This window comes from Episyrphus balteatus, chromosome 2 (genome assembly GCF_945859705.1).
Source record: "Episyrphus balteatus chromosome 2, idEpiBalt1.1, whole genome shotgun sequence".
Classification (NCBI taxonomy): Eukaryota; Metazoa; Arthropoda; class Insecta; order Diptera; family Syrphidae; genus Episyrphus; species Episyrphus balteatus.
In genome coordinates this window covers 97,641,067-97,663,962 of record NC_079135.1, presented here as the reverse complement: position 1 = coordinate 97,663,962, position 22,896 = coordinate 97,641,067, and the positions used below count along the sequence as shown (strand labels likewise).

The window sequence follows — 22,896 nt, the reverse complement described above, 5'->3', positions numbered from 1 at the left end:
ATGGTTCCAAATCAGGAAAAAAAAGCCCTAATTTTTTAAAATTTTTATTCCTAACCCTTCCTGACCATATTTAATTAAGAAGTTTATATCAAAAATCCGCCATTAACCCAACACTGGACACAGAATATAGCCTTTGCTATAGTAACTTCTTAAAATAGGGCCAGGAAGGGTCAGAGATAAAAATTTGGAAAAAATAAGGTATTTTTTTTCCTGATTTGGAACCAATCTAGGGGGCGTCGCACTCAATTTTCGAAAAAGAGTTAAATAAGGACCACCCTAATATACAACTATCAATCGATAGTTGATACAAATTTAATTTTAATATCTTATTACATAATTAAAAAAAGTTTTGAAAGCAGAGAATGGTAGTAGTCATTATAAAGAAATCTAATTACAAAATTCCAGTTGACCAGTTTTCCTATAATTTTGGTTTAAAAATCCCAAATTTTAGTATTTATCAACAATCGATTGACAGTTGTTAATCACAATACGGGTGATTATAAAATGGATAATAGAACAGTCAAATCCTGTTTGCCTAAGAAGTATGGAGAAGGTTAAAAGGTTGAGAGTAGTCAAAGCAGCTGCAGGCACAGTTTTGGAAGTCATTCGGTCTAAAGTTTACAATACAGATGAGTACCCATCCTCTATTTTTTGAAACTGTAATACTGAAGAATAAGAGTGGTCCTTTGGATAAATGGAAAAGGAAATGTTTGGCCTTATCCCATGCTGTTATAGCTGCTGCTCGTCCCCGATCCTTGCTTTCCCCCTTCTAACCAGAATAAGTGTATATGTATAGGAAGGTCCTAAGCTTCTCATTGATATGATTACACCCCTTGGCTTTTCATCAAGTCACCACGAGGGGCAGCTACTTTAAGTTTCTACTAACATGCAACCACAACCACCCCTGATTCAACACAAACGTACGGATGCTTTCTTCCAGTTGCGCCAGAATTAGTATCTAAAGCAGGTACCATAGAGCTTCAAAGATTTTTGAGGAAGACATCGACTTACTATACCTAGGGCCGAGAACGTGTACCTTCGAAAACCTGGGAGGATCAATTTATCTGATGAATTCTCATTTTTCACATTCAATTCTATGGAGAACGTCTTACTCATTCCATTCATGCCATAAGTGAATGTGACACCACCTCAAACATCTTTGTTTTCGGAAAAAAACAAATTTTGCAAAATGTTTCAAAAACCCCTCTGCACTTGAAGCTGCAGAGAAGCTAAGGACCCAAATGCCAGAGATCAGAAAGTATCGGAGGCGGAAGAACATATCTTGTTGGCTTTATATGGAGAGGACAGTAGGCAATCTCTAAGCTCTCTTCGATATTTCAAATTTATGATTAGTTCAACAAACTTAATTTGTGCAAACTACCGCCTACAACAGATCCAGCACACTTTCATTTCCTCCGGACTTATCACCAGATCATGGCGTGGATGGGTATTGAGAAAAATCCTCTGGAATGGGGCTGGACGAGAGTATGCCACGTATTGCAACCCATTAAAACTGTGCAAGATCCTGCTCCCCAAAAATTGATGAAAGCTGTGTCATGCAAATACCTATGTGCCTAAATGCATTGGAGCTGGCAGATGCAGGAAAGAGGGACTTAAATGTTCCACATTCTGTAAGTTTTGCTGTGGACAATCCTGTCAAAATCGTATAAATGAATTTTTTAGGAAGATGACGAAGAAGAAGATCAGATATCATCGAGAAAATCATTTGAAGAAAAATTCAACGAAGCCAACTTTTCTCATAATTCACCATCTTCTATAATTCACCTATTACTTCTATATTTCCCCACCTGCTACCCCTGTCCCTCATATACCAATTCTTTTACCTTCGCCCACTCATAGCCCACCGCTTTATAAGCGCATGAGATATTAAACTAGGTTATTAAGAAATATGACTTTTATTAAATAAAAATACTTACTACCTATTACCTGGTTCTTATCAAAAGAATAAAGTTGTATTCATCAAAAAGAATTCCCTACAAAAGGATTTTTGGCTAAAAATTAAGAATTAGGAAGTTATAGCGCTGTAAACAGGTAAGAAACTGAAAATAAATAAAATCGGAAATTGTATTTTTAAAAAATTCTTAGTTTGGTGGATATTCTATGTGCAAGTTGTAGAAAATTTTGTGTTCTACAATTTTTCACATTTAAATGACCAGAAGGAAGCTATGGGCATAAAACTGAAAAAATGCAGAGTTGGTTTTTGGGGTATGGTTAAGCGGGCGTGGCTTTGAATTTTTTTCCAATCTACCATTAGAATCTGATTAAATATAGAATAAGAACCACCCGACTTTTTGTGGGATACAAATCCTTCATTTAATGGATAATTAAAAAATTTTCGAAAACTATCAAAAATACTTTTTTACTATTTTAGCCCTAACTCGGTTATTTGATTCACAAAATCAAAGTGGGTTAAATTTTATTTTATGTAATTAAATTGTCTATAAGATTGATTATGAAGACTTTTGCGTAAAAGTCAACTGTTAAAGAGTTAGAGCACTGTTAAGTGACAAGAAACTGATAATATTGCAAAATCCGAAATTTTACATGTTTTTGGAAGCTTCATAACTTCGTTGTTTTTGGTTGTGTAAAAATACTATCAAGGTCATTTTCGTAGGAAATTATGTTTTCTACAAGTCTACCAACAACTTTTTTTCAATAAAATGCACCAGAAGAAAGTTATGGGCATAAAAGTGAAAAAAAGTGCCAGATTTCTATGGTTTTTCGGTGATGCTGAAGGGGGCGGAGGGGGCGTGGTTGTGGAAATTTGGTTTTTCTATCTACTAACCATACCTAACAACATATCAAAAATTTAGAACTACCGGACCTTTTGTAGGGTAACCCCCTTTTTTTTAGCTTCATTTATTGGACTAATAGGGCGAAACAGTTAATCGCGCACATGTATAGGGACAAACGGATTTTTTCCCAGACCCCCATGCCCCATATAGCAAAACCTAACTCCCGTACTATTGAGATACCTTTTAGGGCGTCTGGCAGAGGGTAGGCTCAAACAAAACTGGCTTAAGCTTACATTTTCTAAATCAGGAAAAGGCAGAGAATGTTAATATTTGGCCATCATATGGTTACTCTAAACAAAAAATATTATTTCAATTTTATAAGAAAAAAACAGAAACTAGGTGTTTTTTCTATGGAAAAACCTGTTTGGGAAACATTTAAGGGAGTCTGGCAGAGGGAAGGCTGAAAAATATCTGGCTTAAACTCATATTTTCTAAACCAGGAATAGACATAAAATTTTAATTTGTTACCATCATACGGTTATACCCAACAGAAAATAAGCTATTAGGTTTTTTATTAGAAAAATGCATTTCAAAATGCTTCAAAGCGGTCTGGCGGGCCGAAAGCTGAAACAAAACTTCTGGTACCCATATTTTTGAAATCAGGGGATTTTTTATGATTTTTTCGTGTATCATTTATTCGGTTAATACCTAGGAAAACGCCAAAAGTTGATTTTTGACTGCATTTTGGATGCGTCTGGCAGAGGGAAGGCTGAAAAATAGCTGGCTAAAAATTATATTTTCTAGTACTGGAATAGACATAGAATATTAATTTGTTACCATCATACGGTTATACCTAACAGAAAATAAGTAATAAGGTTTTTTATTAGAAAAATGCACTTAAAAATGCTTTAAAGCGGTCTGGCGGGGGGAAAGCTGAAAAAGAAACTTGCGGTACCCACAGATTCGAAATCAGGGGATTTTTTATGATTTTTTGGTGTATCATTTATTCGGTTATACCAAAACGCCAAAAATTGATTTTTTGCTGCACTTTGGATGCGTCTGGCAAGGGAAAGCTGAAAAAGATCACTGCCAGACTTGTTCCGTTGATATACTGTGGTGCATATCTAGATATGTGCACACTCGAATTTCGGTTATATCAAAACTGCCAAAATATGCTGCCGGCTCTCGGTCTATATACATGTGATTGAAAAATCACGACTTAACTCACCTCTAAAAAATTAATTTTTCTAGGTAATTAAGAATAGCTTTAACTTTTGTCATTACTTTTTTTTTTTTTGTTTTATAAGTACACTGAGGGAAAAGCCACCATAAAACAACGTGAAATCAATGAAAACCACATTGATTTAGCTATAATTCGGAATGATTTTGCGTTGAAGATGAACATTTTAAAATTAACGTGGAAAATAGGTTAATTTTTGATGGTTTCGCATCTTTAAGTCACATAAATCAAAGTAGTTCTACTTTAAAACAACGACGTTTCAACTTCAATTTATTTTTTCCCTCAGTGTAGGTATGTCCTGTTTCCCATGCATAATGACCATAACCAAAACCCGGATTTCAGTTGCTTTTAGTTTAAAATTTTAAAATAAATATTCAGATTCTTTTACGGTATTTGAAAAAAAAAAAAAACTAATACAGTAAATTAAATTCAAATTTCATTTTAATTCAATCCATGAAGTTGTTCTTCCAAATCAATCGAGCTAAAATTGTGTACCTACTTTAACATTATAATTTAATGAAGCAATTCAAATAAATTTAACAACTTCAACGTGATAAATTTATTTTAAATATCGAATTACTTTTACGAGTCTTGAAGTGTATTCAAACTGCCAAATTAATTCGGTTCATAAAAACGAATGACGCCCAAAAAAAGTCAAGCAATAAATTAAATTAAGAAACACCCTATAAATATTCGATAAAAATCATAAAACGTTTTTTTTTTTATAATTTAACTTTACCTTAACATTTTAATATAATATACAATTGTTATTAAATTTGGATATTATTTTATTTAAATATAAAGCTTTCCATTGTTATTGAAAAACAAAAAAGATCTACTTTGTTGTTGATCTTGAATAGATCTTAACTGATAAGATATCGACAACTTGAATTGATTTAAGAATTAAAATACCAAACAAAAAAAAAACAGAATAGGTACATCTCAACTTCCCATTCACATAGTTGATTAATGACGTCCTCTTGAATTGCTAAGAATTGTTTATCTTGCTTTGCATACAAAAACAATAAATAATTGAACTTTCCAATCAGAGTTCTTAAACTGGTTTTTAATTCTTTAAACTTCGTTTGTATCTAATATCTTGCTTTGTATTATTATGAACTAATTAAGAAATACATAGAATACATATTAATTCAAGTCATTCATAAAATTAAATTGCCAAGAATTCTTAACAATTTCAAGTTTTCAAGATTGTCTCAAAGAATTTAACTTAGCAAGGTATAAAAATAATATATTTTTAGCGATGGAATTAATTTAAATAAATCGAATTATACATTCTCAATTTTTGCTGCCAGCAATATCGAGGGTTTCTCCAAAGAAATCGTGATGTTCACACTTCTAAAGCCTACGGAAATCTCATGAGTTATCAAGTTAAATTTGGCAACAATTTGTTTCTTCATTTGTTGTTGTTTATAAAAAAAAAGTATATCTTTTTTCTGTAACTGTTGGTTACTATATCATTATTTTTGGGTTATTACTATTATCTTTATAAAACATTCAAAAGTATTTCAATATTTGTGTTAGAAATGGCAACAGATACAAACGTATATAGCGCCTAACAGCTGATAGATCAAAATCTAGTCGCTCTCTTCAAGCTGTGTTATCAGTGACACCAATTTTTTTTTTTTTTGTTTTTTGTTAAGAACCTAGTCACCGGCTGATAAAGAAAAATGTGTGTGATGGTTATAATACTTTGATACTTGGCTTTACACTTTCAAGTACGATCATAAGAGAGTTATTTGCTTTGAAAATAATAAAATAAATAGAAGTTATTCGTATAATAATGTATACAAGTTAGACAACATTGTTGCCCAATATACTCTGTTCCAACATAAATAGTATAAGGTATAATAATGAAATTGAGCTAATTTCTTTTTTTATTTCCCGGTGGGTTTTGATGGATCTTTATTTTATTAGTAGTAGATTAGTTTTTTTTTACAATACAAATGTTTTTGTTTGGATTGTTATGTAGTGGTTTTTGAGAAGATAGTTTTTTATGATTTCATTTTATCTTTAGTGAAATAAATACCTACAAGTTGAAAAAAATTGTTCTTTTTTTCTAATTTCACAACTAGACCAGTATCTTTACGATCTGGCCCATCATTTTCTACTACCCTTATCTTTTTTTCTCATACGATGATAGAGGATTAATCGAACCTGAACCTTGATTTTTCGTACTTGTAAAGTTCACATTTTAGCAGTCATCTTGGACTTTAGTTTTTGTCAATATTTGAGTTGTGATGGAACTATATTTCAGAAAAAACACTTCAAAAAGTTAAATGATTCAATAAGTATTTCATGACGTAAGAAGGAGTTTAGGAATCAATTTCACTCAGCGACACCCTTCTTATACCCCTTGTGTACCCTTTAACCCGTTTTCACCGTAATTAATCATGAATATTATTCATTTTTTTTTTATTTAACAGAAGTAAAAAGTTTATATGTATATTTAACCGATTTTTATTTGAACAAGTATGTATGTTCTTCCATAACTTTTAAACTACTTATCATAATTTGACAAACGAGATATCGTTAAAAGCATTTTTCTTGTCCGCTGGTTATTGGATATGTAACGTTCTCTAGTATTGCACTTTCTAGCGGCAAACATATAATTTTGTGTATTGTATCATTTTTTTTTTTTGTATTGTGTTTTAGGATTGGGGACAAAATCCCGAAAACCGAAATCCCGAAAACCCAAAATCCCGAAAACCCCAAATCCCGAAAACCCCAAATCCCGAAAACCCAAAATCCCGAAAACCCCAAATCCCGAAAACCCAAAATCCCGAAAACCCCAAATCCCGAAAACCCAGAATCCCGAAAACCCAAAATCCCGAAAACCCAAAATCCCGAAAACCCAGAATCCCGAAAACCCAAAATCCCGAATGGGATCCCGAAATCCCGAAAAATTATATAAAATGAAAAATTTCGGTTTCCAAAACAATACTAAGTGTGAAATTAAGGTGTTATTACGTAAAAAACAATATAAGTTTATGATTCCGTTAATATCTCTTTTTTACATGATTTCAAGTTCTTAGGAATTGTGATTTCAGCAGTGTTTTGTAATGATTGAGTTAAGTTGGAAAATCGTTGAACTAAAATCAAAAGAATTATGAGTTTTAATATTTAACTTATAATAATTGTTTTTAATTGGTTTTAATTTTATGTTTAAGTTAAAATTTCAGTGAAACACAGTTTTGAAGAGTTTTTTATTTTTTCTGTTTTTTTTTCGGGATTTTGGCCTTTCTGGATTTTGGGTTTTCGGGATTTTGGTTTTTCGGGATTCTGGGTTTTCGGGATTTTGGGTTTTCGGGATCTTGGGTTTTCGGGATTTTGGGTTTTCGGGATTTGGGGTTTTCGAGATTTAGGGTTTTCTGGATTTTGGTCTTTCTGGATTTTGGATTTCGGGATTCTGTCCGTCTCCCGTGTTTTACCCAAAACGTGAAATTTGCAACAAACCTCGTAGGAAATATAGAATTTGCAACATTTCCGCAAATGTATTCTTTCAAGAGAATATACCTTTCAACACCCATCTGCTGCGGAACCTTTAAAAAAAAGCCTCTTCCTACCAATTCTTTCATGCATTATAGAAATTGAAAGCCTACACCTAGCTAAAACGCCTGCGGTTATTCATCATTATTATTATGTGCCAATTAAATTAAGAAGACAAAAGAATTGATATTGCCATTGATTCCAACATTGACAATTTATCAGATGCTTCCATCTTCATTTGAAATTTTTTTTTTTTAATTTTTTAGGTACTTTTTGTTATTACAATGTCATAACCGCAAATTATTGCAAAACATATGTCGGTGTACAAAGAAAAAAATTGACGAACAAAAAACCACAACAAATCTACAAAAACAAATGTCACATTGAGAAAAAGACACAATCATGCTATCAACATGCTCTAGTGACTTTTTCGACTAGGTTCTTCTTCGTCATCATCATCATAATCATAATAATCGTTGTTGAAAAATGAAACCTCAAATGCACCTGGTGTTTTTTTTAACTTATTTTTTTTTTGTTCCATTCGTCGTCCATCCAAAAAAAAAAAAAATTTGTGTCAACGGTCGGTGTCCTGAGGACAAAGAACCTCTGTGTCACTCGAACACAACAAAAATTTTTTAAGTGTCATCATAATGATAACCACCACGATGTGCTGCAGTTTGATACCTTCTTAATTTTTTTAATATTTTTTTTTTTTGTTATTCTCGTGAACTATGCTTTTTTTTGTCTTTATTTTATTTTTTTTTTTGTTCTTCTTCGCAATATTTTGATGACCATTTTCACTTTTGTTTTTTTTTTTTGCTCGGTGACTTGAAGAAAATTGGCCCCCGAAGTAAAAAAAAAAGGCCAAGTTCAATGTCTCGGCTAATCGGCCGGTCACAGAGAAATAACAAACAAAAATATGAAAATAAATCAAAATAAAAAAAAAAAACTATCTACGTAATCGTTAAAAAGAAAAGAAATACCTATGCTTTTTGGATTGAAACTCTATGCCATACACGTTTGTTTGCATTTTTGTCTGACGAATGCCAAAAGCAATTTGAACTCGTTGAACTCATTTTTAAACTTTGGCAATGACATCTAAGGAATTTGTACAGTTTTTTAACAGATAAATTTTTTTTTTTAGTTTTAATTTGAATTATGATACGAAAAGTTTAAAAAATGCAATAAAGCATGAGGTTACCACCCAGTTTTTTTTTAACAATAATATTTACGTTCTGTTTATAAGGGACTTAGTGAGCTGTATTTTGTTATGAATTGGCATAAGTGGGAACGTATTAAGATAAAGGTGGATATACTGAAGGTTCTCAAACATTTTTAAATAATTACACCGGCACACAAAAAAAAAAAAAGTGTCATGTACCAGGAACCAGACCTATCTTTCCATATGTTTTTGGACCCGCTGAATCCGAATTTCAAGTCCGTTTGGCCCTGTCACCCTCCAGTTTTGAGTAATATGCAAAAAACTCAAAAAAAGGTAGTTTTTGGGGTCTTTTTTACACTTTTCTCAAAACTGGAGGGTGACCGGGCAAAACGGACTTGAAATTCGGATTCAGCGGTCCCAAAAACATATAGAAAGATAGGTCTGGTTTCTGATTGATACAACTTTTTTTTTTGTGTGCCAGCACTGTCGCGACATGTCGCTGTCATACCCGGCACACACAAAAAAAAATTTCATGTACCAGGAAGCAGACCTATCTTTCTATATGTTTTTGGGACCGCTGAATCCGATTTTCAAGTCCGTTTTGCCCGGTCACCCTTCAGTTTTAAGAAAAATGCAAAAAACTCCAAAAAAGTCATAAAAATCCAAACAAAATGCACTCACAGCTCAAAACTGGAGGGTGATGGGGCCAAACGGACTTCAAATTCGGATTCAGCGTGCCCAAAAACATATAGAAAGATAGGACTGGTTCCTGGTACATGACACTTTTTTTTTTTTGTGTGCCGGTGTTATTGGGAGATACTAATAAAATAGGTGTGACCTTCTGAAAGCTTAAAAACTTTTAAAATTTTACTTTTTATAGAACAATAATAAATTATTGGGAGATACTAATAAAATAGGTGTGACCTTCTGAAAGCTTAAAAACTTTTAAAATTTTACTTTTTATAGAACAAGTTGTTAATTACTTTTAAAAAGTTTTGAAAGGCTTAAAGTTTTTTTTTAATTGATTTCAAGCATGGTCCTCAACACAAGTCAGTTAAAAAAAAAAATTTCGGACTTTGTTTCGCTGAGAGGGTTCATAGGGTTTAAACTTTTTTTCGTGTGTCAATTTCGCTTTTCAAGAAGAGCCAGTGACAAGTCCGTCAAGCCTCAGGTAGTGGGTATGGTATCCAAGGGACCTCGACAAAATGTATACTTTTTTTTAGGTTTCTTGAGTATTAATTCGGAAGTCTGTGGGCTAGGGACTCCTAAGTCCCAAGGTCAAAAAAGTAAGTGACGTTGCGTCACTTTTATAACGGACAAGTTGATAAGGTCATGAATATAAATCTTTAAATCTGCAAAGCGTGGGTGTTGGCCAAGGACCCCAAAAACCGAAAAATTAAAAAATCGAATTTTGTAAAATAAATTGACAACGATAAATTTTGATCTTTTTGTAATTGTCCTAAGGCCTCTTAATAATTTCGAAAATCTGAAAGGCATCAGGTTTGGGAGAGTTGGATCCAGAGACCCCCAAAGTTGGAAAATCAAAATTCAGAACTAAGCAAAGTTCATTAATAACGATAAATTATTAAAAACTTTTCGTTTAATGTCTTATTTCAATTACGAAAGTCTCTCAGGCGCCCAGTGGGGATGTATCCTGTTTGCCCTCAGTTTCTTAGTGAATCAATAATGGACCGTCTTGCTAGTTCATAAATTATCTGATTGTATGATTAGTAGCTGCACTCGCACAGCTACGTCTCACGTCTTTCTGAAATCTCTTAAAAATGTATTATCTAAGTCTTTTTTCTGTTTTGCAGCTAAAGGTAAAAAATAAAAAAAATAATAATAATAATTATTAATTAAACAAGAAGTAAAAAATTTTAATCTGTATTTCTCTACGCAAAATTCTAAACCGTTATTTATTTTTTTTTTTTATTTTTAAACGGATACTGCTAGGAATGTAAACTACATTCATATTTCCTGACACATTTTTGTCCATCAGTAATATTCTATATATATATAAGCTTTTTTATCAGAAAAAAAAAATATTATGTAATTTTTTATTCATTTTTATTAAGTATCTCACATCAAGGTTAAATTTGATAAGACAATAATTTTTTTTATAAAACATTATTTTTAATCTAAATAAAAAAAAAAAAGAAAAATCTTTCGCATGCATCAATTTGTTTTAATCACTTTTCAACGATTAGGTACTTATGATGAAGACAAACTCTTGTTTCTTTTGTTTTACTTTTAATTTTATATTTTTTAAAAATTAAATTCTATAAGAAGACCACCTACGAATTTATTTGAAAAATGACCTATTAATACAAAAAATATATGTATGTAGTAGGTATGTGATTAAAAATACGTATTCGAGTGGAAATCTACAAAAAAAACATTTTATGAGAACAGCTATTGAAATTTAAAGTATTAAAATTCAAGACAAGAAATTAATAATTGGTTTATGACATAGACATTTGCTTCCGCATTTGGCCAGATGCCATCATAAAGGTGATTGTGTGTTTTTTTTTTTTTTTTTTTTGATAGCACACTTAATTTTAACAGATGATTGAAAATATATATTTTTTTAATTATTTAAATTAATTTTCAAAAGTATTTTTTTAATATTTAATAAATTGTTGAGTTTAAAAGAAATTTGCTCTGAAATGAACTATATATCATGATTTTCTAAATAGAAAAAAAAAATTGAAAAGATTTAAAAAAAAAAATTTGAAAAGAAAAACTACCTAGGTATTGTTAAAATGTAAAAACAAAAAATCGAGCAAAAAAATTATTTGAAGTCCTTTTACTACAGAAAGTCCTTTTTTTTATAAGAAGCCTTTATATTTTTTTTCTAAAATAAAGACATTTTATTTGCTGCTGAAATCCTTTTTTTCATAAAATACTGAAGTGCTTCTGACTTCTTTAAGTCCTTCAAGAAGCCTTTTTGCCCCAATAAGTTCATGGTGTACTGATAAAGACTTTTTGCTCCACTATTTACTATATTCAAGAAGTGTTCTTGTTCCATGAAGACTTTTCACTTCTTTCACTTTTTTTTTATTTTATGAAGTATTTTTTCTTCAAGAAGTCTTTTTTCAGGATTAGGTCATTTTATTTGGCTGAAATCACCTTGATTAAAAATATTACCTACTTAAAATGAATTATCATTTCTTTAACCTCAGCCTTCATACTAAAATAAAAGCTAAATTAAACCAACTATAAAAAAAAATCCACCCACGCATAACTAGACGTCAATCAGTGAAGTGTCCCACTTAGTGACTACAAACCACCTGAGTCACTACCAATCTAATTCGAGCCTACAAACAAACAAAAATGTCGAAGGGATAGAAAAGAGCTGTCAACCTGCAGACAGGAAGTACCTACATACTTTTCTGGATTGGTAAAAGTATCTTATTTTTCTTTCTTTGTTTTGTGTAAAAAGAAAATCATCAACAACGAAATAGAAGGTAGGTACCTACAATTTTCTATAATTCAATCTTACATCACAATTGTGTATCTTTTTGTTTGTTTCATTCAAATAAAATTGCAAATTTATTTCTGACGTCCATAAAGTCGTTTTTTTTTCAAGAATCTTTTAGCACACAATTTAGGACGCTATACTCGAAGTAAAAAAAAAAAAAACATCAACAATACAAACAACAAAAAATTATATACACAAAATTCAAAATAATTTATTTTATTTTGTTGTGTTTTTCTTTTTTTATTTTTTATTGGATGTTTTTTTTTATTTAGTGAGTTGGATTGTATCCAAAATGACTGCAAAAATTTAAATCAACTAACCACACAAGATATTGATAATAAAAAAAAATTAAATGAGGATAATAAGGAAAAGCTAAGTTCGAATAAATAGTAAAGTTATTGATACAATAAAACATTAACCATCACATGTTGCAATTTAAATTAGATTTTTTAATCTTCTTTTAAATTTAATTAAAATTTTAATTTTAAGAAATAATTTAAAAAAAAAAACGGTTTAATAGCTTTTTTTAAGAAATGCGGTAATTTTTTAAAGAGTTTTTGTTCTGCTTAAACTGGGTGGTTTGCATTTTATTTAATAAAAAAAATCACTAACCGCATCATTTTCAAAATTAAAACTTAAGCACAGGATATCGCTTATATGCATTTTTTATTAAGAAAAATCCTATTTGGAATTCAGTTGCATTTCAGATTTGAATTTTAATCGCGTTAGGAAAAAAATCTTAGTTTGTAAATATAATTATATCGAAACACCCTGTATCAGTTTTATTATTTTGATTCAAATAAGTTAAGAACCCAAGTCAATGAACTAACTAATCACATAGAATTGTAAATGTCAGTTTTTTTTTTCTTGTTTTTATTGCTGAGTCATAAAATGAATGGTTTTTGGCAGAATAATTTCAAAATTAGTAGGAAACATTCGCAAATGCTATAACAGCTATCAACATGATTGATGAAACATTAAACAAAAAACTAGTAAAAAAAGTTCACAAGATCATGATCGTGTAGTACGAAAATATCTTCACCGAATAAAATAAAAAGAAGAGGGTTGATATCATTTTTTTAGATTGTTAGCAAGAATTTCCTTGTTTTTGAGAAGCATAAAAATTGAAGGTATTGGTTAAAATTTTGATTTATTCGCTTTAAAACAAGGCTTAAAGCATACAAATCATCACATCGTAATGTACATACATCGTTGAAATATCAATTTCTCCAAGTAACTCGAAGATTTTAGCCCAATATTGCATTTAGCGTTATCGAGCATTAGAATGAATTTTTCTCAAAGAACTACGCGATCCAGCAAAATACCGTAGATGTACATAAGAAGTTTTGCAGCGATACTACATCATCACAGAGGTGGAGTTCGGCTTTCGAGAAAAAACACTTCACACTGCAGTCTCTCATGTAGCTTCATCAACAAGCATCAAGTTACCGTTTGCAGGTTTCCTTAATTAAATATTTTTTTTTTTTTCTTTTCTTCTAGAAACTTTTTTGTGCAAGTTAAGGGCCGAAAAACACAAATAAAATCTATTAAAGCTGGAGTTGCCCAAACATCAAAACTTCGCCGTTTCCAATATATCACCCTGAATTCAGACCAAACGCTAGAGATTGAGTGCGAGAATCTGTTCTATGCCGACCAATATATAACATGCTACAAGTTCATCGCGTTAATCATAGCTGCCAGGAAAGTTTTTATTTTATTTTATTTTAATTTATTTTATTTTATTTTATTTTATTTTATTTTATTTTATTTTATTTTATTTTATTTTATTTTATTTTATTTTATTTTATTTTATTTTATGTTATGTTATGTTATTTTATTTTATTTTATTTTATTTTATTTTATTTTGTTTTGTTTTATTTTATTTTATTTTATTTTATTTTATTTTATTTTATTTTATTTTATTTTATTTTAATTTATTTTATTTTATTTTATTTTATTTTATTTTATTTTATTTTATTTTTATTTTGCCTTAAACGAACAGGAGGATAAGGCAATCGATCGTTTTGAAACTGTAGAAGCATCACAGTCACACTTTCAAATGGAACTAGACTGTTGAGCCAAAACGTAACGCAAAGTACCTAGGAATTAACTTTAATAAGCTCCTGATCCTGAGATTCAACAATCACTCTCGTTTTGTTCTCAGAAAAGCTAACTTTGCTCTCCATTGCTTTTCATTGCCTCCAACCCCTAATGAAAAGAAGAACACGATTAAGCCAACCAACGAAACTCTTGATATGAAAGCACCTTCTGTGACCTACAGTTGCTCGAGAGGAACTCAACTGATTTTATTTCGTTTTGGTTTATGTTTTTTTTTTTATAAACACCGAAAACCATAAACACAATTACTGGGCCCCATTTCACATAAAAACCATAACGACCATCAAGAATTTTTAAAAATAGTTTTTGAACCTATAGGTAGGTACTCATAACTGTTTTGAAGTTTACCTAAACTGATTTTAAATTATTCACCCTTTTTGTCATATCGTATTTTTATGTAGTGCAGACGTATACAATTTTTCGTTTCAAAAACGATTACCGCATAGTTATTATTATGCATCATGATCATGGTGTTCAAGTGTGTGTGACACTTTTATTACCTCGTTAAAACAATTTTTTTGGTTTCTATTTCCTTTACCGAGATAAACTATATACGAATTCTTAGATTTTTGAAACCTTTTTTTGGAAAGGCTCATTCAGAATTTTTTTTATTTTTTCCAAACACATGGAAGAACAATATTTTATTGTTTTAATTTTTTTTTATATTTAAATTTGTACCTACTTTCTGAAAATTGAAGATGAAGAATATTTTTTTCCTAATTTTAAATTTCGGGGTGGGCGGATAAAAATAGAATGTAGGTATATTATACCAGACAGAGTAGACAGAAACGCGGTTGGTCTGATTACATCCCAACAGCATCAGCACAATATACAAACAATTTGGAAGAAGCGAACAAAAAAAAATGCAATTAGCCAATTCCAGATTCAGACGTAGAGTGGGAGTTTTGACAGAAATAAGATGAAATAAAAAGAAAAAAACTGAAGCAGCGGCTACCGGCAAAAAAGAGCACTCATCTGCAAAATTGTATTTGTTATTTTATTTTTTTTTTTTAATTTTTTGCACTAAGAAGAAACCAAGTGTGTATATTTATAAACATTTTGATTTGATATGTTTACAAACAAGGCATTTATCACCAAGTCGTCCTCACACGGATTCAGCAGCAGCTTCTTGTGTGATTTGCTTGACTTTGATTGGCATTTTTTTTCTAAATTGTTTGTTCTTATTTATCTTTTGTGAAGAGAAAGAGCTTGATGAGAATGTAGAATAAATTCAGTTCTCATAAATTAAACGGTTTGATTGTTAATTTTTGTGTCGGACAATAAAAGAAAGATATAACCTGGTTTTGCTTGTCAAGAAGTTAATAATTAAGTTTAAGAAAGATGTCCTTCAAGATTGAACAGCAAATTGAATGTAAATTAGTCAACTGGAAGAGTTTGAACTATGCACATTTTATATTTCTATTACCTTTTCTGTAGTTTTAAGGTACAAGAACAACAATTATATAGACACCAGCTGTAGCTGTATGATTAATAAAGATTCATCTTTCCAGTTGCTTCATTTGAAATTCCCCCCTTCGAAAAACTTGATTGTTAATAAATGTACTTATATTCAATTACAAATGTGCAGACAATCAGAAATCATAATGCAATTGACTTGATTCATTATAATTAATCACGAAATTTGAAAAAGTACATAAGAAAGTAGGTTTGTATATGGTTTGTATATATAAATTTAATTAGTCAACTTGCAACCTGATAGACTTGACGATGTAATTATGAATAAAAGTTCAACAAAACGTATTGATAAAAATATTAATGGAATTTTTAAAAGTGATTTTGAACAAATTTTATAATGAAACTAAGAGACTGTTCAAAAGAAGCAAAATTGAAAGTCTATGGATTTGCATTTGGAAATTTTTGGAACTGTGTTACCATTCAAATTTAAGAAATTTTCAAAAAAAAAACTATATTTTGCTAGAACAAGATGAAATGGAATTACATCTTATATGAGCAACTTTGACTTATTCAGAGATAAGTCCAATAAGAAGCGACTTGACGGCCTCCTGTTCCTGGATTTATTGAAAGACTTGGCTCTCAAGGTTGGGGGTTCCTCATGTCGGATTACTCTCCAATTAGGAGAAGAACCGTACAAACAAAATAAGGACATAAAATTGTTTAATGTCATAAAAATCAAGATGCCTTCTAGTTTTTTATGACATCTGATCACAAAGAGCCTTAATTCAAGTTCAATAAATTCGGATAGAGTCCTGGGAAAAGTAAAAAAGGAGACGTCTACGCATAAGCATAACTAATGTCAAGTTGAAATTTGAAAAATTGTTCCTAAAAATGCTCAAAGTAAATTTTAGCTTATATTCAGCAGCCGTTGATTAATACTAACCAACAAAAGAAACTAAATATGAAACTTGAATAATAGTGGCAAAAGCGACTACCTCAATTTTCAAAAGTTGAGTAAGACCAATGCTTTAAAGCTAAAACTAGACCTTCAATGAAATTGTTTAATGCGTTGAAACTCTTACGTCACCGAAAACATCTTCTAGAAACATAAAATTCCCATAACTAGGTATCAACGCAAATGTTATTGAACCCGTCAACGCTATGAAATTTGACTGTGATGATCACACGACTTGACATCCTTGGGTACCGATTTTGACGTCAATTTTACATTACAGAGTCAACGGATTGACCATTTACGCTAATCGCAGGTTAATTATTTAAAATTAACCACATTCCATATTTGAATTTAAAATTACAGTTAATCATTGCTCATCTCTCTTACAAACTCAAAACTAATTCATGATAATTTTGCTTTTCTAAATGAAACTTAAACCATGCAATTTTGAGTTTAATAACCTTTTTGAAAATGGGAAATTTTTGCTTAGAAAAAAAAATGTCTTTTAATTGCCCTCATACAAGATATTTATATTTGCATTTTCGATTTAGCCGGTTCAATAAAAGTAGGTTCAATTTAATTACAGATTAAAACAAGCACCAGAACACATTCGTCAGGTGTATTACAAACCCTTATTTCTTTATTTGATGTGTACAAGTTAGTACTTATTAAGAAATACCTAGATGTTCAATTTGGAATAGATAAACAATATCAAAACAGTAATTAGTGGCACAAAACAATTATAAATGCAATAATACAAAAAAAAATATATGCAAACATTAAAATAAATAAATATTAGGTACATGCATTTTTACCAAGAACTATATGATGATTATGCATTAGCTAAAGCTAAGACTAACTTAATGACGCCCATGGTTTGATCGTTGGCGCCGACCAGTATATTACACCACCATTGAATGTAATTGCTTTCATCATGTGCCAATTTGTTATTTTTTTTTTTTTTTTTATTTTTCGAACCAAACAACGTTTGTAGGTTTTTTCTAATCACCTTTAAAATAACCCATTTACTTAACTACCTGCACATTAGAATCTTAAAACCAACCAACAAGACACAAAGCTGAATCAAATAAAAAAATTGAAAAAAAAAAAAAAAAATTGCATGCTCCTGTATCACGACTATTAAGTATGTACTTAGAATGTACCTTCTACTCGTAGAACGATTATCATCTCTCTAGTTTCTTATATCGATATGACTATGTCCCTCTCGTTGTTCAGTCTAAAACAGAGAGTATATTCAACCACATACCAACACAAACTCATAATGTACTTTGCTGACTTGTTATAAAAATACAACATTCTTGGAATTTTCACATCAACTGATGACCAACCAAGTAACGTCTTTCTCTTGACGATCGGTCAGTCAGATATTGCACAATAATCATACAATATTTGTTGGGTGGTTGTGGAAACTTAAGATTGTTGCACATATTTTTTGTACTCATTGATAGTGAACATATACAACATTCAAAAGGGTTTTGACTTTGACTTCGAGAGACATTCAATCGTACATAGGGAATTCTAAAGTTGTTTTTCTTCTTGAATTCCGAACTCAACTTGAGTCTTCTTCTTCCGGCTGTTGTCATGGAGTTAAGTTCTTCCTGTGTGTATCTGGTTTAGCTATTGCGTTTGTGGTTGGACTAGACAAGAATGTTTTGGTAGGCATGCAGACCTGTTGTTTAGTTTTCTTAAATTTAAGAAAAGTATTTAAAAATTAATCACTTAATTTGTAAATGCTGGGTTTTTTTTTTAAACAGATATGGACACAGCAGCGATGGAATTTCTTAATGAATTCAATTGTGTCATTTTTTACTGAGAATTAATGTTGTTTACAAAATGCCTTATCCGTTTTTGAATTGCTAAGGTGTTAGCTGTTATAAACTGTGATTCAATTGAGCTGTTTTACTGGCATAACAAATTTAGAAATTGGATCATAAAAACTATGTTTAAACCATTTTAAAAGGCGCATACCATAAGTCCAAAAAATATTTCACCTTCCTGATGAACAATGTAATCAGGTGCCATTGATGGGCTTTCCTTTTATTTTCGAACAATGATAGGTCAGCCGGTAAAGAACGGGTCAAACTACACTGGTGTTAGCCGTTTATTTAGGCATCGCTGCCTGCTATTAAAGGTTGAAAGTAACAAAGGCAATTTGTTTGTGGTTACATCAAATTGACAATAGCGGCTTCCTAAAATCACAATTGGAAAGCAGCTGAGTGTGACTTGTGCGTAACGATAAACTTTGAACGGTACCCACGCATAATATAATAATTGATCATATTTGACACAAAAGATGTTTTATGTTGGTTTTTAAAAATAATGTAAAACTTGGAACGAATAGCTTGCAACGATAAACGTTTTGAATGAAAAGTTCACAGACATCGATTTTTTTTAAGCTTGGTTGAGGTCAACTAGTCACTTATCGAAAATCAGACGATTAAAGCGGGTTCAGTTTGTGAAGTTTTTTCAAGATCATTTGCTGCATTAAAGGATCAGAGCTTCCTAATGAAGTCCATGCTTAACTGCACGATTTTCACAATTGACCCGTAGACTGACAAAACCATCAGACCAAAGAATTCGCATCCAAGATGTTACATGGCGTTACATACTACTATGAGACAAAGTATACTATTGTTTGATCAAAAACTAAAGCGAATTTTGTATAGTTTTTTTTTATTTCAAACTGGATAACCGTTTATCTACTAAAATATGACCTAAATAATTTTTTTCAATTTGCTTTGCTTGAAAATTCTAAATTTTACTCAAGATACATCATACTAAGCGCCACCACCTGTTTAAATATTCAAAATCAAGAATTTATTTTCGATTCGATTTGTTGCTGGGCAAATTATTTGCCAAAATTTTCGACTTTTCATTAAATTCGTTTGTATCGTCCTACATAGCAACTACCTAAAGCAAGTTTTAGTTACATTTATGTAAGAAACAATCAAACATAAACAGGTGCAAAAAAAGATTTAAAACTATGATGAGTTTGCACCGAAGTTTTGAGTTTAGACAGACAATAATACCTACTATCAAAAACATGAAAAAAAAAATGTTCGTAACAATATATTTTTAAAATCACACTGGTGAACTTTTGTTTTATTAATGCTCTTGATACCTAACTAAATTCAAAGAGTTCATATATCTGATTTAGTTTGCTGAGAATAGACTCCGGAGAATTTAACAAATTCCAATATTTTGAATATCCGAACTCATAGAGCAGACGGACCAGACTTCAAGGAGGATTTAATATCAGAGGATCAAAAACGATTACAATAGAAGCTAGGTATACAATAACTTAGGGAAACCTAGGTAAGAGGGGTGGTCAAAAAGTTTGCGGAATGGCAGGGAAGGTTTAGGAAATTTATTTATTTTGACATCTTTTTTTTTTTTCTAATCGATTGGCAAAATTCGTTCCGTATCCCAAAAACTTGTAGTCATGTTTTTTCCAAAGAGAACTCAGTTATTTATTTTGATAGAATTCTAGTATTTATACAATTTTAATTTACGTCGCTAAAAATCCCACTGACATACATAGGTATACCCACAGTTATATAGGTACGAACATTTCCGCTTCAAAAACATTTCTTTAACTTTGAAAGAAAAAAGTATTTATTTTTGGAACACCTTGTACCCAAATTGGGAGTGAAAAGGGAATCGAAAAATTGTAGGTAGGTACGTGAAAATCACAAAAAACTTGCAAAAAGTAACGGTTTTTTTTTTAAGGGGAACCCCATGCAAGATGAAATGAAACTGCAAAATTTGTTGAGTGAGGTGAATACATACATACATAAAGGAAAATTGGAGAAGGTGAGTATACATACATAAATATTTAGCTTCCAAAATCAAAACCATACATTAGGGTGTCACTTATTTTGAAATAAAAAAAAAAAAAAAATTCCCCAAGTTTCAAATCTCTATCATTAATTAATTTTCAATGTTTCCAGTTTCCACACAAAATATCGATTAATTTCTGGTATTTTTGAAGTGTTATAATTAAACATTTGGATAGTTAATTAGAAAATTTTCAAAATTTGCAAATACCTATCATCTTAAGCATGAAATCGACTTTGATCTTCAAAACCCATTTTCTTGTACGTAGATATTTTACGTATACGTAGTATTTTACTCATTTTATGTTGTAAACAACATTAAACGATAACTTTTATTAACTATTTAATTATTTACTGTTGAAGGGTCAAAAATGTATAAGTTTAGAAAAAAAAAAATTCTCTGTAAAGCAGCAAATAAAAAGCATTTGTTTATCCTTAGCAATCATTTGTTGTTGTTTCCCGTGCAAAATTTTTACTAAGCTAAGTAAACTGAGTTACCAAAAAAAAACACGGCTAATAGAAAATCACCTGTTATTATTTTTTATCACAAATCACCTGTTGTTTTTCTTCACAACAGCTTTTTTGCTTTCTTTAAAAAAAAAACAGCTCTTAATAGGAACAGCTAGGCAGGAAATGATAAGTAACGTTACTATTTGAACATTAAAAATAAGCGACACACCTTTTTGTCAAAATTTTGAATTTATTAATTATGATTAACTCAAATTTTGATCACACAAAGTGCGTAAGTATCTATATGTACTTAATTTTGCGTACATTGCTACACAAGTTGCGTAAATATTGTGTATTGTGATTATTCACCAATCCTTTATCTATTTTGTTTTTCTTATTCTCTCTCTCTTTCTTTATTTGATTCCACCTATATATTGCGTACATATTACGTGTACAACATACATACATACGTCATTCAAATTCAGCAAAATAAAAACAGCTGCTGAATAGCTAGACAAAAAAAGAATTCTCAAACCAATCATACATTCCAAATAGACAAAAATTAATTAATCATATTAATCATGCCTTTTTACTAAAACAGATTGAAAAAAAAAAAAAAAAAACTCACCTCCATCATCCACTCAGCAACAATTTTTCTCATTGGCGGTGTAATATCCTTTTGTACGGTTTTAAAATATGAACAAACTGTTGGATGTTTATCTTCAGCTTTCAATGCATTCTCAAGACAACGATCGCTCAAAAATACCGGATCTTCAACAGCTGTATTAACTTGTTCAAAATTTTTACTAATCAATAATTGATTGGTATAATTGGCATGTGTAGTTGTTGTTGTTGTTGTTGTAGTTAAATCACTACCGGCATCATTGCCACCACCACCTCCTGTGCCACCCCCACCACCTCCACCTGTTGTAACAGAGGCTGTATAACCACCGTTAGTTTGAACAACATTAAAACTATTTATCAAGACATCCGTGTCGTTTAAAAGGACTTTTTCCGTGCACAAAAGGTCCATATTTATTGAAATTTTATTTTATTTTCTCTCTTTTTCTTTCTCTTTAATACCACACAAGAGCAATTAGAAATTATAAAATATTAGAGGTTGTTTTAAAAAAATTTAATAATATTTTTTTTTATTAAACGATGAGAGCGACGATGGATGATAACAAGGGACAGAGGAATGTGGAGGAGCTGCTTCAAAAAAAAGTCCGAGCAGAGAAGCGATTGTCGTCGAATCGAAATCGAACGAATTATAACGAATCAGAAAAAATCAAAAGAAAAAGACAACCAAACCAAATCACGTTTAACAGTTAAAACAAAAAATTGGAAACTTTTTTTGTTGTTGTTTAATTCTGTTTACCACTCACTCACACTCTCGACGAGAGTAATATCAAAAGATTCCTTTCAACTTTGCCAAAAATAGTGATGTTGTCGCCACTAAACGAGATTATTATATTCACGAGAAGAGAAAAAAAAAAGACCAACAAAACCAACAAGAAACAGAACAGGAAAAATCTTTACAACTCAGCAAAAACAGCTGGAATATGCATTTTTTTCAAAAATTAGTTAAAAAATAACTTTTTATGTATTTTTTTGAACAACGTTATTTCGTTGTTGTTTTTCAAGTAAATTCACAAAGGAGAAAGTAATTTATTTACTGAGAATATCCTTAAACAGGATATTTTAACTAATCAATCAGGGATTCACTTCGTAGTCAAAATTCAAAAAATTCTAAGTTTTCAAAAAAAAAAATACCCTTTTTTGGTTTTTTTTTAACTTCAACAATTAACACCTTTTTTTTGTTATAGATATTCTAAATTTGAATTGTTGCGCAGCACATTTATTTGTTAATAAACAATAAGGTATATATAATATTATTTATTATATATTTTATATCATGCAAAATAAGTTCAATTAATTATTTTTAATGTTTTCG

The 22,896-nt window shown here is 30.6% G+C and overlaps 1 protein-coding gene across 2 annotated transcripts in view; it reads right to left on the bottom strand.

The window, feature by feature from the left end:
• Positions 1 to 22,493, bottom strand: part of LOC129910369 (G1/S-specific cyclin-D2) — a 132,752-nt gene extending 110,259 nt beyond the window's left edge. Inside the window, exon 1 of one of the 2 annotated variants that reach the window (XM_055987723.1) lies at positions 21,571 to 22,493. In XM_055987723.1, the coding sequence (XP_055843698.1) occupies positions 21,571 to 21,975 (405 nt within the window). In that variant the 5' untranslated portion in view covers positions 21,976 to 22,493. The remainder of the gene's footprint in view (positions 1 to 21,570) is intronic. The other variant, XM_055987722.1, reaches the window with a different exon arrangement.
• Between the last annotated feature and the right edge of the window lie 403 nt (positions 22,494 to 22,896).